The sequence below is a fragment of the Corvus brachyrhynchos genome, unplaced genomic scaffold, assembly GCF_000691975.1.
Source record: "Corvus brachyrhynchos isolate BGI_N302 unplaced genomic scaffold, ASM69197v1 scaffold101, whole genome shotgun sequence".
Classification (NCBI taxonomy): Eukaryota; Metazoa; Chordata; class Aves; order Passeriformes; family Corvidae; genus Corvus; species Corvus brachyrhynchos.
In genome coordinates this window covers 5,370,060-5,386,534 of record NW_008237239.1, presented here as the reverse complement: position 1 = coordinate 5,386,534, position 16,475 = coordinate 5,370,060, and the positions used below count along the sequence as shown (strand labels likewise).

Genomic DNA, 16,475 nt, shown 5'->3' with positions numbered 1-16,475 from the left:
TAGCAGCAAAGTTGGAAAGTACTACATAGCCTAGAGTGCCCTCTTCCTTTTCCAAGACGAATTTCAGGGAAATACTGTTGATGAAGATGTCAATCAGTTTTTTCTCAGAATGTCAAATAAAATAACTAGACTGTATTAAAAATTGGCAAAAGTTCATCATAATTTAAGCAAAATCCTTACATGAGTGATGGATGCGATTCTACCCTAATAAAAATATACTTACAGAGCCATCTGAAATTGTTCAAGCCATTTTTTCTTCAAGTCTTTAGTTTTGCAATAAACTTCTAAACCATTTTCACCTTGGTTATGAATGAGGTAGAAGCCATAAGACCACTGCATAAGAAGATTGATAATACAAAGGTCATAGTTATGAAGAAAGGAAAGGGGGGAAAAAAAACCCTAAAAATAACAAAGCATTTGTATATTCTTTAATTCATTAATTTTGGGAACAGCAAGACACATTATTGTGTTCCCTTAGAATGACTTACTCAAACATTTTAATTGTATCAAAATAAAGTTGAAACTTCTAAATATTCACTAAGAAATTGTATTTACTTTTTAAACTCTTGCAAAATGCTTCAAATTCTTGCTAAAAATAAGCATTTTATGTGAATTAGCAACATATATTTACCTTCTTATTTTCTTTATCAGTAGTGGGATTATTTGTAATTTTGTATTTCTGAAGATCTATTATTTCCTTCATTTCGTAATTATCCCCCCTCCGTTTGCAAACAATGACAGCTAGATCAAACAAGAAGATATGCCTATGAAAATACAATACAGAGATGGTTAAAAACACTCCAGAAAGCCAACACCAAAAAGTCTTATTTTACACACTTTTGCCAGTGGCACTTAAATTTTGAAGACAAAGAGCTAAACTACTGGCTAATAAAACAACCAACACTGAAAGTATTTTTGATTAAGACTGACTCCTTGTAAGGGACTCAGTGATCTTAAATAATAATGTAATAACTAATTTTCCATTCGTAACTTTGCACATTCACTTGGTAAATGGCAGACAGGCCCAGTGAATGCCCACCAGAATGGAAAGCCCCCAAGAAGCAATGGGCTGGCTTCAAATCTACAGAGTTACTTAACAGGTTTTCAATAGCAAACACCACAAGGTATGCCATCACCTGTCTTGCCTTGCACGCTTGTCCAACGTTGTTATCCTTATTTCCCCATCACCTTGAGGTCTCCCATACTGTAAGAGGGAATGGTTCTGAAACAGAAGCAGAATGTATGATTCCATACAGCAAAAGTATGAACATAACAACACATTCCAGTGTTAGACCACTCACTTCTTTTACCCCAAAAAACGACTTTTCAGACCAGCAAACATCTTTTCCTCACTACCATCTAAACTACATACTATAAAGAATCAGTCCATTCTAGTTTTGTCTTCAAATGGGAAAGGATGTCCCATTACAAAAACACCTAAGAGTCACTGTACACATACAAACCTTTAACTATGCAAATATATTTAACTACTGACAGCCAGAAAAGCAGAAATTTATGCACTCTAATACCCATGTCATTCTAAATCAAGCATACTTATACTTAAATATTACCAAGAATACTATAAATTCATATGAAATGAGGAAAAAATACATCTATCAATATTTTTGATCAAAAGTGATTTAAAAATTGTATGTAAATTAAAAACATCACATACCAAATTCTCTATTGATAGTTGAAACTGTCTAATTTCACGAAGAGTTTCATTATCTCTCTTTACTTCATTTACATATTGAGCCAAGTCCTAGAGTACCAACAAGCAAAAGGGAGGAAAAAAAATAACTTTTTAATAGCAAAAATACATTTTTAATACATTATTTTACTGCTTTAATACATTATTTTGACAAGTTTATTTCTAATTTTATCTTTGACTTAACTACATATTTAGTAATTTCTCTTGAAATTCTCTTTATCATTCAAGAATTACCAATACGTATGCCTAAATAAAGAAGGAAAAAAGTATCTGCATATCTTCAATAATACAACACTCTTCATGGTATCTATTGGAACATGAATTTAGTATCAAAAAAGAGGGAAACAAGTAATAAATGCTAAAAAAGAGCTGATTTTTTCTGAATTTCTTTAGTGTCTTATTTTCAAGATTAAAGATGGAAATATAATTTATGCAGCACACTACTGAAAAAGCAGTCAACATCCCATATCTGAGGTAAATAGGAAAAAAATAGAGACTATAGTAGAAAACATCTATAAGGCAACTCAAAAGCAGAATGTAAGGTGTAAATGAATCATAAACCTGGGTGCTTATTAGAAGAGAAAAAGCTGTGGCCCCAGTAGTGGGATTTTGCTCTTACTGTCACACAGCAGAGAGAAGCCATTACACAGCAGATTTTAAAAGGGATATACTACCTGAAGTCACAGAGATCATTATTGTGCCCTTTACCAGAACATGTACTGTACACATTTCACTGAAGGCTTTAAAATGCTCTGAACATGCTTGAGTAATAGTGACAATTTGCTGGGGTTTCTCTGTTTATGGCTAGAGATGAGGAGTGAGCAGAAAAGGTAATTGGTAAGGTCAGGGATGCTGAGAGCAGCAGTTGGAAAAGGCATTCTCATCTTCCTAACTTGCTTTTACAGTATCCCTTCAATACAGTCACAAATTCAGAGGGTGGGAGGAAAATACATCTTCTTCCTAAGATGTTTTTAATCAGAATCCGTGAATAGCTGCAGTCATTATGCTAGTTTCCCAAATGGATCTGTGCAGGATACATTCACATCAGTCCTAAAGACTTAGCTTAGAAATTAAATAATGTCCTTTTCTTGCTGCTAAAAGAAATCCAACAGCATAACTCTACCAAGAATTTTCTTTTCTGGGGGGCAGTACCACTTTGCTAGCAGTTTTTCCAAAGACATTTTCTTTTTGAGCAGAGACACCAGGGTTTTTATGAGCAAAACACCAATGCTACACTGTTATTTCTACTACAGTGGCAGGGACTACAGTAAATCAGAATGGGAACAATGCTGCAACCTAAAGGAAAGACGCTCATACCTCAGGGGGTTTGTGGGTTTGGAGAGGGTGGGGGTGAGGTTTTGTGATATTTTGTTTGGTTACATCCTGCCAGCCAGCATGTATCTGCCACAGCCACTCTGGCAAGAGATTTCTTTGATTTTTCAGTCCAACAGACACCAACTATGAAGAAAGCCAGCAAATGGGAATGAAAAAGCAGGAGTAAATATAAAACAGAGTTATTTTCCTAGCCAATTAGCAGCAACCAGGATGCATGGCTTGCTACTAGATGGATGAAACACTGTGCCATCTCTTTTCAGGCACCTCTCCGAGGGAAATTATCATGGTGTCCATCCCTCTACACTCTTTGCACAAAAATGGATAACAAAATAGGGAACTAAAAATCTCATTTGTGAGCTGGTTTGTATTCCAGGCATTCAAGGCAGTCACAAAATAGGAGACAGCTGTGTGACCCAAAACTAACTTAGTCTGACTTCAGCATCTACTGTGGAACATACAGATTACAATGGGAGATATAATTTATGTCACATTGGCTCCTTTCCCCACAAAGACTAGAAAAAACTCCGCAATTCCAACACATGAATGTCACCATCTTGAAGCCAAGTGAAGCAGACCTGTGCTTTGTTTCTGAAGCTGTGCAGAGGAACACATATTACCTCATGCACAAGGCAGCACAGCTATTCTATAAAGCTATCCTATAAAGTATTTGTTTGTACCACTTGCAGGTGATTGTATAGTGACAGGTACCCTACCTCCAGAAAGATGCGACTGCTTTCAAAGGTAAAGCCACAGAGATCATATTAGGATGACAGAAAAAGGTCTTGTGAAGAAAGATAGCTGTCCATCACACTGGGAAATTACTGACCTTGATTCAAATTGGCTTACAGTAGTAGAAATATTTCTAAATTTCAGAAGCAAGACCAACATGATTGAAACACCTGTTTTTCAGCAAATGCAAAAGTAACCCGAAATGGGGAAGTTCCATTTCACAAACCCTCTGCTTCAGAAAACTACTGAACTTGTTTCCCAGACTTGAACAAAACCCTCATCTTTATACTTGCCATGACATAGAAAGCTCACAGGAACCTGTGAAAACATGTTTGAAATGTGAAGAACATGATCTCCTCCAGGAAATACAGTTCTGAGCTACCATTCTAACTGCCAGCAGACATAAATCCTTCACTGCCATAAATACTCACCTTCATTGCATCAAGTGCCAGTTTTAGATTTGCCTTCTCCATGGGATCAGCAGTGTGCTTTACCAGCTCCTGTGGACAAAGCAGTTGAAACTTTCCACCCAATGTCTGTCACATTTTAAATTGACATCATCATTGCTCATCCCCACCCCCCAAAAAATAAAGCAGAAAATACAACCCGAGAATAGGCATTTTCATCCCCACAGTGAGCAGCCTGTCAGTGAGTGGGGCCTATTGCAGTTAATTGGCAAGTGTTTAGTAATGATTGCTGTACAGCCTAAACACTGACTTTAGTTGCTAATGAACCATCACGAGAAGTGAATTTAGTCTGTCTAGTGCTTAAAACTTGCCAAATCAGATCATTACTGTATGTGCATGCTGGAAGCCCAGGTAAACAACACAAGTTCATTTACACATAGCTACATGGTATTTCATCCTCTTCCAAAGCATGCACTTGTCCACAGACAGGGATCCATACTGGCAGTAAAACCTCAGCTGAAGCATGCACAGCTTAAAAGTCACTGTCTCATTATACCTAAGAGGAAGCTGACTCAGAAAACATACAAATTTACACGTTCAAAGAATTCTTTTAGTCACTTCCCATATGGAAAATACAGGTTTCTTGGGCTTTATGAAGCGGAAGTGTAACCTCTTGGGGAAACAGGTCATTTCTTCTTTATAATTTGAGGCAATAATACATTTCCACTCACATAACTTAGTAAAATCATAAGAAATTAAATAGTATTTTTATACTCATATTACAATTAATAATAATTATTTATAATTATTAATTATAATTATAATTAATACTTATATTTGCATTACAATTCTAATAATTTATTCATTATTTTCTTTCCAAGTCTGTAAAATATTTTTCTTGTACAACATATAGACAGTGTTACACAGACCATAGTGACATTGTATATCATCTTCCGAGAATATACATGTTGATTATAAAATCCTGAGTCAGATCCCATGGGTTTTTTTAAAAGAAGTCATTCCATTCGTTTTGCTTTTTCCAATTTTGCATTGATCAACATATTGATGACTCATTTATAGAAGTATTTCAAAAATTTAATATTACAAAATGTATGTTGTTCTGCAGACTCAAAATTATACTCCATATATAAGTAGTAGATCTTTTTAAAATGACATTTTACAAGCATCAGCAGGGCTGACAGTCTAATATAGTAACACATTTCTTTGCAGCTGAACTAATGAGTCTCCCGGCACAGCTATCAAATTAAATTTATAAGACTCTCCACCCTTATTACAGGACTAACTGCAAAAGCTAATGCTTTGTGGGTTATAACAAGAAGCATCTCAAAATAAATATGGCTTAATTGCAATTTATGACAGCAAAGAAGTACCTTAAATGTATGCTGTATGGATTGCCCAGCTGCCTCTTTTGGGGGGTAATGGTTCACATTTCCAAGTACCATGATTATGGTTTGGTACTACCAACCATCTTAAACACACCAACAATGAAAGGTCCAGATACTGAGGAAACAATCGTGTTTTATTCGATTTCCCCCAGATATGCTTCAGCTCTAAGAAATGATCTCTGGGAGAAACCCTGCACTTGACTGAATTTTATTTCATAACCTATCTAGGGAAGTGTCAATCACCTTCCTTTGATAAAGACATTTAGCTTTCATTTTTACAACCCACTGATGATAAACACTCACGTTTTTCTCTCAGCCTCCTTAAATTTCAAAAGTAAGATACCTGGAGCAGTAGGTGATACTTCAGCACTCTCTGCATTGGAACCACTAAGAGATCCCGCAATGTAAACTTCCCATTATTGGCCCTCTTGGAACATTCCTAGTTCAAAGCAGAAGAAAAAGTAAGACAATAGAGTTAGAAAATAAAATTATTTAAGTGATATATATGAAAATTCAGTGACATATAAGCAACTATATTAACCTTACGATAAATAATATCAACAAAGCAAAGAAAAACAGTTGATACGGCAATACTAAACAAAGCCTGCATCTAGTCACTTGTTCTTAGATGTTTCAACATGCATGAGAGAGTAGAACAAAGGGAACAGATATTAGGCATCCCATACAGGTAAAAAAAAAAAATCTATGTATATACCTATGGGGAAGGGGAAAAAAAAAAAGGCAAAAGGTAATCATGGAAACTACAGGCCAGTCAGTCTCACTTCAGCACTTCACTGCAAAAATTGTGGAGCAAGTCCTCTTGGAAGCAATATCTGGACACATGAAGAAGAAATATGGGGAATATCCAGCATGGATTTACCATGGTAAATCAATGCTTGACCTACTTCGACTGCTTTCCACGATGAAATGGCTAGATCTTTGAATGGGTGGGGAGAGTCTACCTTGACTTTTCCAAGGCTTCATCTTGTAATATCCAGGTTGGGATGTTATGCTCCAGGTCTATAAAAAACTGACTGGATTATGAGGTTCAAAAAGTGCAGTGACTAATGTTTCCTGCACTACCTGAGGGACAGCTGCAAACAGAGCTCTTCAGGGCTTTGTCCAAGGCCTCCTGCGCTTTAATGCCATTGGCACTGATCTGCAGCAAAAGACACAGGACACTCACAGCAGGTCTGCAGACAGCACAGCTCAGAGGTGCAGCTGACACCTATCAGGGCATGTCCAGCACAAACCTCACACGAAGGCGACAAGGCAAAAGCAAAGTCCTTCACCTGGTAGGCACTAGCCAGGGACATGCTAACCCTGAGGGCTGAGCAGGTAGGGAGCAGCTCTGCAGAAAGGACCCAGGGGTCATGGCAGACAACCCTGAGGCTATGGGACAAGGGCTTGTTCAGCCTACAGGTCGCTCCCAACCTCTGTGGTTCTGCAATTCTGTGTTCTAGCTGAGATATCCTGATAAATGGAAGGGTATCACTGATGGTCACTTCCTGAAAGAAAACCCTAACTCTGCTAATGTCAGTGGCAAAACTCCCTTCGCTTCAGGACCAGGCTGTGCACTTTTGTATATGGAGCACATTTTCATTTGATCAGAGGTTCCAAAAGAATGAAGAGAAACACATGCACTTATCAGCCCAGCTAGTTTTGTCATCATAAAGGTTTTGACTTCAGTGAAAGCAGGACATACGCAAAGGAACACATGGTATCGTGTGTGTACATATATATTTATGTTAAAAAATACTGATACCTCTAACTTCAATTTAACGTCTTCTTTTGTCTTAGAGATATTGTCTAAGCACGATATCGCTATCTCCACTTGACTGCAGTACTGTCCATAAATAACCAACCTAAATCAAAGCAAGAGGAAGGATAAAAGGAACATTTGTTTATTCAAGAACAACCCTTGATCATTTTTTCACAATCCTTCTTTCAAAAGGATTAGTGCTTAAATAAGCAAGGATAGAATTTAGCCATGTGTTCAAATGGGCAGCATGAATGAATGAAGACTATTCAGGAGAACAGTTTTTCTCTACTTTCAAAATGGCCTAAAATCATGCATTTCCTTTAACAGTCACATATATATATAAATACATTCTGATCAATACAGGATTCATTAAAAAGAAGCAAAATTTCTGTTGAACAGAACAGTCTGTAGTGTTTACAGCAATGTAGACTTCCAAGGTTGTAATGAATAAAATCTGGAGCACAGGCTTACTAGGATTAATTACAGCCATCCTTTAAAGAACTTGTAGGTTATCCACACTGATCTGCCAACAGTTTCTATCAGGTGTGAGCTCTCAGATCAAAATAACAGCATATAAAATCTCAAGAAATTTTCAATAGATGTCAGGTGAAGCAATGCTTTCTGAAGGAGCCTGGTTTTATGACAGGAGTTTCTTGCTTCTGTGTGGAGTGCTTCTTTCTGCTAGTTCCAGTGCCAAGAGTGCTCTCTTCTTTCACCATTTCATCAATTTCTTGAGGTGATTTCTTCCATATGCTTCAAACCCTTTTTGGTGGGTTCCTACGATCCTTCCATTGAGGTCTCTTAAATTTCTTTTACTGTCACTTAACCTTTACCCTTTTATTTAAATCTTTTTTTCATAATAAGGTGATGACACTGATTTAAAATGTATCATTTCTGATTACTTGTAATCACTGTATGGTTCAGACACTGCATCAACCTCTGTTCCCTTTTTTTAATAATATAAACTTGGTATTTCTTCTCAGTGCCCTTTGTTCCTCTTCTGGCACACATTTCAGAACAATTTTTGAAAGATAAGCATTTTCCAGAACAACTCCTTGTCCCCTGATTCCCTCCTACAGCAGCAGAAAGTTTAACAGCCTGGGAAATAATTATGTCCTGCTCCAAACTAGAAGCTGAGACAGAGGGTCTCTGAAAGCAGGACAGTTTATGGGCAGCCTGGGACACCCTCCTCCCTTGGAAAATCGTCCCATCTACCATTCTTTGGATGCTGCTGTCCAGTTGCTCACACACCAATTATTACTGCAATAATCCTCCTTCACGCATCACCCTGAAGCAAATCCAATTAGTTCCCCTATGTCCTTCCCACTCTGCTCCCAGAAGGACCTAATTTTTAACCAAAAACCCAAGGGTTACTTTAAGACAGGTCAGCAATGTAGCCAACAGAATAAGTGTTTTTCAGCCAAGTACCATAGGTATATAAATTAATCTATATAGTCCAACAGCTGTTCAGTGCTGGCAGAAGGAACAATATGAAAAGGTTGGTAAAAAAATTGGCAATTAGCCCACAGGGTATGGCATGTTGCCACAGCTATCCTGTTATCAGCTTGGCTGCTTTTCAAAGCTTGAAGGCAAAGGGCCTTTAAAGTCACACCTTTGACTCAGGGTAAAGCAAGACCATAGTCTCTTCTCTCTTCTACATCTGCTTTCTTGTCTTTCCATTTATGACTTCTTTGTCTTCTTTAATCTGAAATATCCCTAATAAATACCCTTTTTTAAATCTGTTAAACAATACTAATACATACTATAAAATATCTGGGATTGTGTGCATGAAAAAAAATGCTGTGTAAAATAAGATATTTAAGTTTCCCTAGAAAGATATGTTACCTGTCTAAGTAACGATATTGCCAAAACTGGGCTAAGAGGGAGGGCTCATAAAACAATAGGTTGCATTTTGACTTTCAGGCTCAAAACACCAAAACTAGCTTGATAAGTATACTTACATTGAATTTAATCCTGTTTCAGTAATATTCATCAAACAAAAATACAGTAAAATACCAAATCGAGCACATACTAGCACAATTAGTAAGAGTGCTTAAATCTTACCTTTCCTTGTAGTTAATAAAAATTTGATACAGGTTCTGACCATTTTTGTTAACAATGGAATCATTGATGTCCTGTGTAAGATTCCTGTGAATTTTCACCAAATCCTTAAAAACAGTAATGGGGAGGGGAAAAGCTTTATAAAAACAGAATGGCTTAAAGCTTTGAATATAAAAATAAATTATTTCATGTTAGACCCATTAATTTCAATACACTGAAAAACAGATTATTTGAGAATAGAATCTAATTTCAAGGTTTGGCAGATTTTCTGTATAGTGCAACAAGAAAAACTAAACTCCAAGAACTACCTATTAGAGACTAATTTATTCTAGCTTAGAATGTACACTGTTAATTCACCTTCCATTTATAATGATAATTTTAAAATTAAGCAAGTCAAGTAAATGCTTTAGTGACAAGATGAAGTAATGATTCATGTCCCTGAGCTGTGAAAAATTAGTTTTGTACATTACATTGGTCAATTAGTGATGTCCTAATGCTAAATTAACTGCAATCATAATGAGTTTCCCAATACAGCACATAACTAATGTCTGAGAGGAAGAAAAGAATATTGCAGAAAGATTTGCTCTTTGATTGTTGTTGCAACTCTCCTTTGCTTATACACTATTATACCTAAACTACAAGACATTGCATCAGCCTTAACACTGTATGGACATTGTCAGAGAATTCACAATAAATTAAGTCAAAACAGGTTAAGAAGTTTTGAAATCTGGATAACTAAGTAGTACACAGACCACTGGAATGAAAAAGAGAGGACTGTTTAAAAGAGCAAGCCATAGAAGATGGTTTAATGCAAGGAATTATATACTACAAAAATAATATTCAATATTGAGTTGAGAACTAAGTGAAAACATTTCACTTCACACTAACAGTATATACAGGGTCAACCACATCACTGATGAGGGTGCAGAATCTTGAAACAGATCCAGTTCAGTCGCTAGCAACTGTATGGCCTTATCCTCAGAATTTTAAGTTGCAGTAGACAGACACTATTACAGAAATGCTTCCTAATTAATGTACTGGGAACAGGAGCACATTTTCTAAGGAGCACATAGGGACTCAACTAAGCAATATCCCTGAAAAACAGCTTAATGCTAAGGGGACAATGGGTCTTTTTGGGTTTCTATCTCTAATTCAAAGTCAGGTTTTAAACTAAACTGATGCTATCATCATTTGAAGTTCATGAATTTTCCAACACTTCAGTATGTGTTACACATAGCTTCATCTCTCTTTCTCTCTGTATGTCCATATATATAATTCAAAAGCATGCACAGGTGCACATATAAGTGCATCTATATATGGATGCACACATAGACAGATGTACATACAAAGGCATATATATGTAATATAGACAGATGTATACAGACACAAATATAGAGCCATACACAAATATAGAACCATACATTCACTTTAAAGAACAGAACTCGGAAACATGAGTGCCAGTGAAAGGCACTCTCTTTAGACTGGTGAGTAATTTGGGGTAACTGGTTTGGAGGTTTTTTCTACAAAATATTTTGATATCAGCAGTTGATCCAGCAAGCATTTTTTAGAGTCTATTTAAGGACTGTAACATCACCCAAAGGAAACAATCCTTCACCAAAACCCCTTCACAGAGGAAAATCCATCCTGCTCTGAGAACACAGCACTTGCTCTTCACATCTCACTCTGCTGCAGAACTCTTTGTAACAGCTATTTTTAGTTTAAAACAAGCTTCCACTGCCTTCCAGCCTTCCTCCCGAGGAACTTCCACACAGCCCTTTTCTGAGGAACTGAAACACAGACAAGGTCTGAGCAGACAAAGCGTTTGCAAATATTTTTGGCTAAGCCAAGTCCTGTATTTCTTTTAAGGTTATTGGATGCCTATGAACTGCTCCTGGAGTTGGAAACAAGCAGCATCTTCTAACAGCAGAATACTGAATGCTGACAACAATAAGCAAAATAAAACAACCCAAACGTAACCATTTACTGTGTGTCTCCCTAGTTTAAAATAAACAGGTTCTGTTCTTTTTACTCTTACACGATCCCCCTACACACCTTTAAGGAGTAGTGAGTGGGCTGACCTTCCTGTTTGTGCCTACAGCATTCAAGCCCTTTTTGTACCCTTGTGCAGTGTTTCCACTGACTGGAACTAGGTCTTTCAAAAAACATGTCAATACGCCTGGGCACGCAGAGCCTTAGGAAAGAGGTGTACAGTAGCTTAGGTAGGACACATCATGGCTTTATTTGCAATGAGTAAGAAATACTAATGTAAGACAATATAAATTTAAAATGTAAGTTCAAAAGCAAAGGGATCTCTACAGGCAGCTGATGTAATTCAAGAAGACAAGCTAGTTACTGATATCTGTGACAGTGTTTTGGACTAATATTCGAAGTGAAGGACATGACAGCAATTAAGAGGCAGAGTGATAACTTTACTGAGGAACAAATATGGCAAGGGGTCAGGTACCATCAGTATAATAACTGTCATAACTTACCTTCTATCAGGATGATGCTGGAACAGCAACCAAAACATTTTGACAGACAGGCCAGGTTCTCATAGAATAAAATAAAATCCCTAACACCTCCTCCTGCAACCTAAGAACCTGTTGGACATGCCACAGATGGCCAAAACAGAGGTGATATTTTACAAGCAATAATAGCTTGATGTGGCCCATGGGCCACACTCTGGGGACCCTTGCCTTACAAAGGCCTCATAAAAGAACATTGCTTTCATTTGTCTGTGTTGAGAAAGGCTTCAGACCATTTCTGATCTCTTCCTTTACAGTCAAACAGAGTAAAGACATGCTGCACACTTATCAACTAAAAATATATGTAAATTGTCATACTGTTTTGATTAAGTCAAAAATAAATGGCACAAAGTAGCGATCACAGAGACCATTATTGTTTTCAATACAAGGTTTCCTAGATAGTTCACAGAGGATTTCCTTATCCTTTCCAGCGCCAGATTCCGAATGCAAAATTGTGAGATATGATAACTTTCAAGTGTGTCAATGATGTAAGAGCCAGGGCACTTACAAGGATTTGCAAAGCAGCTATAAATAGACAGTATACAGTGATAGGTAACCTAACAGTCACAACTTTGTACCATCATTAAAATATGAGCATTTATTCAAAGATTCACTTCTAGAAATTATTAGCTTTTAAGGATCAAAAATACTCCAGTTTATAGCAATTCACTCTCACACACACTAATACTATTTATCTACCTTATTCCCTCAAGCAGAAAAAAAATTGGTAGCGCACATCCTTTTTAATCAACAAATATCCACATAAACACACTGTACATTGTATTTCAAATAATCATTTTGTGCGGTAACACAAATATATCACAATCAACTATGAACCTCATAACTCCTCATTAAATATGCAATTACTCACAGGAATATTGATGAAAACAGTATCAAACTCTGACGCTGACAGAAACCTTTTTAATGGCACCATGAAAAACTGCAAGAAAAAAATATATATACATAGAATTACAATAGTCAATCTTCTAGACTACTATAAAAATGCATGTTACAAGTCTGAAAGCAGCATCTTACTTTTTCAATTGATTCCAGTGTTTCAGTGTACTTCTCTTCAGTTTGCTTTATTTCAGCAAGACAACAGCTTCTTATGTCGTTTTCAGGACATTTCTGCAATTACAATGGAGTCAAGTTTAAGTCATTAACAGGCACCTAATGGATAACAAATGGTTCTATTTGTTTAGAATTACACAATTAGGATAACTGCTTCCTGACATTCTCTGAGTACTGCAGCCTCCAAAGATGACAGCAATAACCAACAATATTTTAATGTTCAATTAGCTGATGACTTTAGTAAAATCAAAATCAAAGTAATATTATGAAAAGTTAATGTTTAGATATAAAACACTGAAGTATCAGCAGGTACTTTGGAAGATGAAATACAAGGTCACATTTAATTTACATCCAGACTGAGAAATCCTATTTAAAACACTCAGCAGTTAATAATTCCACTAAACTTAATGGGGCTAAATCATGTAAGCAACTTTACATTGCAATAAATATTGGATTCAGTCTAATCCTTGTACTTATTTACAGTTTTCCATTTTTATTTCTCAAGGGGAGATTTCTCTTCAGATCCAATAGGAATATGTCCTCAGATCAGGAAGTGCAGTGACCTCAAAGTTCAGCTCTTGTATATGTATGTGTGTGTCTCCAACAAGACCCTGGGATTTTTCCATGTAAACCCCCAGACTCACAGGACATGGAAGTAATTATCAGTAATTACAGGACTCCATAAAAATAGTTTACAAGCACTCGTACCCAAGATAGGATTTACAGCATTACAGCTTCAATAAAATCTGATTTCAAAGAGTAAATAACTGGAAGATGATATGGAACCATTCATGTCAAGCAAGGCACAGAAGATCTGGAGGTACAGAGGTCAGCGTGGAGGTTTGACACAGTAACTGGATAGGCTCTTGCAGTTAGAAGCAGTAACTGATCCAAAATGTTTTCTCCAACAACAACAATAAGCAGTATCTTACTAAGCAACAGGACTATCGCGTCCTTTCTGAAGCATATTTATCAGTTTGCAACATCCTTCAGCATATCCCTGGTTTATCTTACCTATTTTCATCCAGTGCAGAGAATCCCTGTGCTGCACACAGACCTGATGACTAGATGTTATTCAAATACAGGGAGAGTGAGGAGTAGAAATTTAGCACTACAGTTCTTTCCATTCAGAAAAACCACTTTCAGCTTTTGAACAAAAGACTTTTCTCCTCTAGGAATCGCAAAAATTCTAGATTAAAATTTGAATATTTAGCTCCTAGTATGTTCAAGAGTTAGACTCCTTCCACTCCCTCTCTGCTGCCAGGCTACTGGACACACCTGCTAAGTACAGCACAGCAAAGAGTAAGCCACACTTACACTGTCCATGAGCCACATACAGCTCCTAGACAGCTTGGCTACCTTACAGCGAGAAATGTATTCCTACCATCTCAACAAGACGCCAAGCTGCAAACACACAGGTACATAAAGCTTGGTCACTGTTCTGGCTGATCTCCTTTACCCTTCTCTCTTTGTCTCCATATGACTCCACAACCAGCTCCTGCAAGCGGAGCATGACTTCTCACTCATCTACCAGGTGCAGCAATTTCAGAAATTACTCTTGAAAACCCAATTTATGCAGTTCTTCATTTTCCCACAATGAACGTTGAGGTTCCATCTTTATCAGATGCAGACACAAGTAACCACTTTGCAAAAATACAGCCTTATCAGAAGAACTGTACTTTGTGAGCATCATCATCTGATGGTCACCCTCATCTCAAATGTATCATTTATTCCCAAATTCTTTTGTAGGAGTAAGAAGACATTGTAACAGTTAACTGTAATTTATTATTCTCTATAAAGTATTAGAATTTGACATTATTTAGACATTCAGCTATTTTTTATCTTTAGCTCAATACTGTTCAAACTGTTTGCAGTATTTGCCCCAATACAGAAGTTGCTGTACTCAATAGTTCATATACATTTGCAAAATTTGGGGGTTTGTTGTTCAACACTCATATGAGCAATGCAAAAAAATCCTGGGATTCCACTTAAAACCTTTTACTTCAGTTTTGTGGTCACCTAACCCAAAGAAATCACTAACACAGACACTTTCAGCAGAAATTAACATATCAATTTTTCTACGTGTACCAAAAAAAATCTATCATTTGAGTGCAATAAACAAAAGGAAAGAAGGAATAAGAAATAATGTGTGATACCAGCACAGGTAAGAAAAGCTGCCTTTGAAGTTCAGCTAATCCTAGAGAAAACTTAGTGGAACAGTTTACTTTGCAACATAATGACAACCAAATGATCAACAAAAACTACAAGGTTGAATAAGCAAGAAATTAATAATTTGAAACAATTCTCAGTTGTCCTTGTTAAGCTAGTTGTCCAAACAACAGCTGAAACAATATTAAACACAATAATTTCCCAATATTGTAACAATTTTGGAGGTAGGACATTTTCAAGTAAGCAACTTGAAAATGTTAGTAACTGCTCTTAAAATAGCTGGTAAATTTTACTAGTCAAAACTATCCAACAAAATAATTACGCAATTCATTTAAAAATTACTTTTTTTTTTACTTACTACAGTTAATGTTTTCCCCTTTACCCAAACAGCCTGCAAAGTCTTACACAGGAGATAATGCTCTGATGCAACAACTCCAGATGCAAGTAAGCAGGAGCGTCACTGAAACTATCTATAAAGGCATCATTTCAACTTTCAAAAAGTTAACTGCTATTGTTCCAAAGCAGCTAGAAATTGGAAAACATACAGGTTGCTGTGCTGCTTCATCTTTCATTAGGTCTTCATAAACTTCCCCACCTTCATCTTCTCCATAGACACAATCATACAACTCTTCATCTTCCTCAACACCAGTTTCACTGAAAAGACAAGACAAGAAAAAAAGCTATGCAGCACAGACAAAGTACCATCAGCTCTACAAGGGACTACTCACAGGAAAAGTTTCTACAGTAAACAAACAGATTAATTAATAGAATATCTAATGAAAATAACTCATTAAGGGAAATTAAGTCCATTAATTTTCTTTTCTCAATTAACTTAAAATAAATTTGTACAAAATCAATACAATACTGAAGACTACATTAATTTAGAACCACATGGAAACTAAACCAGACAGCAAAACCAATACATCAGGACAGTTTTGTCACAAGATACAATTCAGTTGCCCTCTTCTCTTTGACTCTTTTCCCACCACATCCAGTGAAGAGGAGCTGCCTCTCCTCATTGCCTGGCATCCCACTACACTGGGATATGAGACACTATTACAGTTCTGCCTGCCTGTCATGGATTAGCAAGCATAGTCCCAGAAGTGATGTTCTTGCAAAGAGGTGCTTACAGCTTTCTCTGTGACCTGACAGAACCTATCAGCTGGCCAGTTTGAATATGGACAATTCTTTGAGCCACTTAAAACTGTGACCGCCTCTGTGATCCACACTTAAGAATAGACAACCCCCTCCCGCCAGAGCTCTCTCTCTCTCGTTTCCAGTGTTGGGACAGGTGGCCGC

General features: G+C 36.8%; 1 protein-coding gene across 3 annotated transcripts in view; it reads right to left on the bottom strand.

The window, feature by feature from the left end:
* The window catches only part of VAV3 (vav guanine nucleotide exchange factor 3), a 122,720-nt gene that overhangs the window by 78,008 nt on the left and 28,237 nt on the right, over nt 1-16,475 (bottom strand). For all 3 annotated transcript variants that reach the window (XM_017729759.1, XM_017729761.1, XM_017729760.1), the window contains exons 4-14: nt 15,722-15,830; nt 12,972-13,064; nt 12,808-12,876; nt 9,415-9,518; nt 7,354-7,453; nt 5,932-6,027; nt 4,207-4,275; nt 1,676-1,762; nt 1,137-1,222; nt 632-764; nt 224-333 (exon numbers count right to left, since the gene is read on the bottom strand). In XM_017729759.1, the coding sequence (XP_017585248.1) occupies nt 224-333; nt 632-764; nt 1,137-1,222; nt 1,676-1,762; nt 4,207-4,275; nt 5,932-6,027; nt 7,354-7,453; nt 9,415-9,518; nt 12,808-12,876; nt 12,972-13,064; nt 15,722-15,830 (1,056 nt within the window). The remainder of the gene's footprint in view (nt 1-223; nt 334-631; nt 765-1,136; nt 1,223-1,675; nt 1,763-4,206; nt 4,276-5,931; nt 6,028-7,353; nt 7,454-9,414; nt 9,519-12,807; nt 12,877-12,971; nt 13,065-15,721; nt 15,831-16,475) is intronic.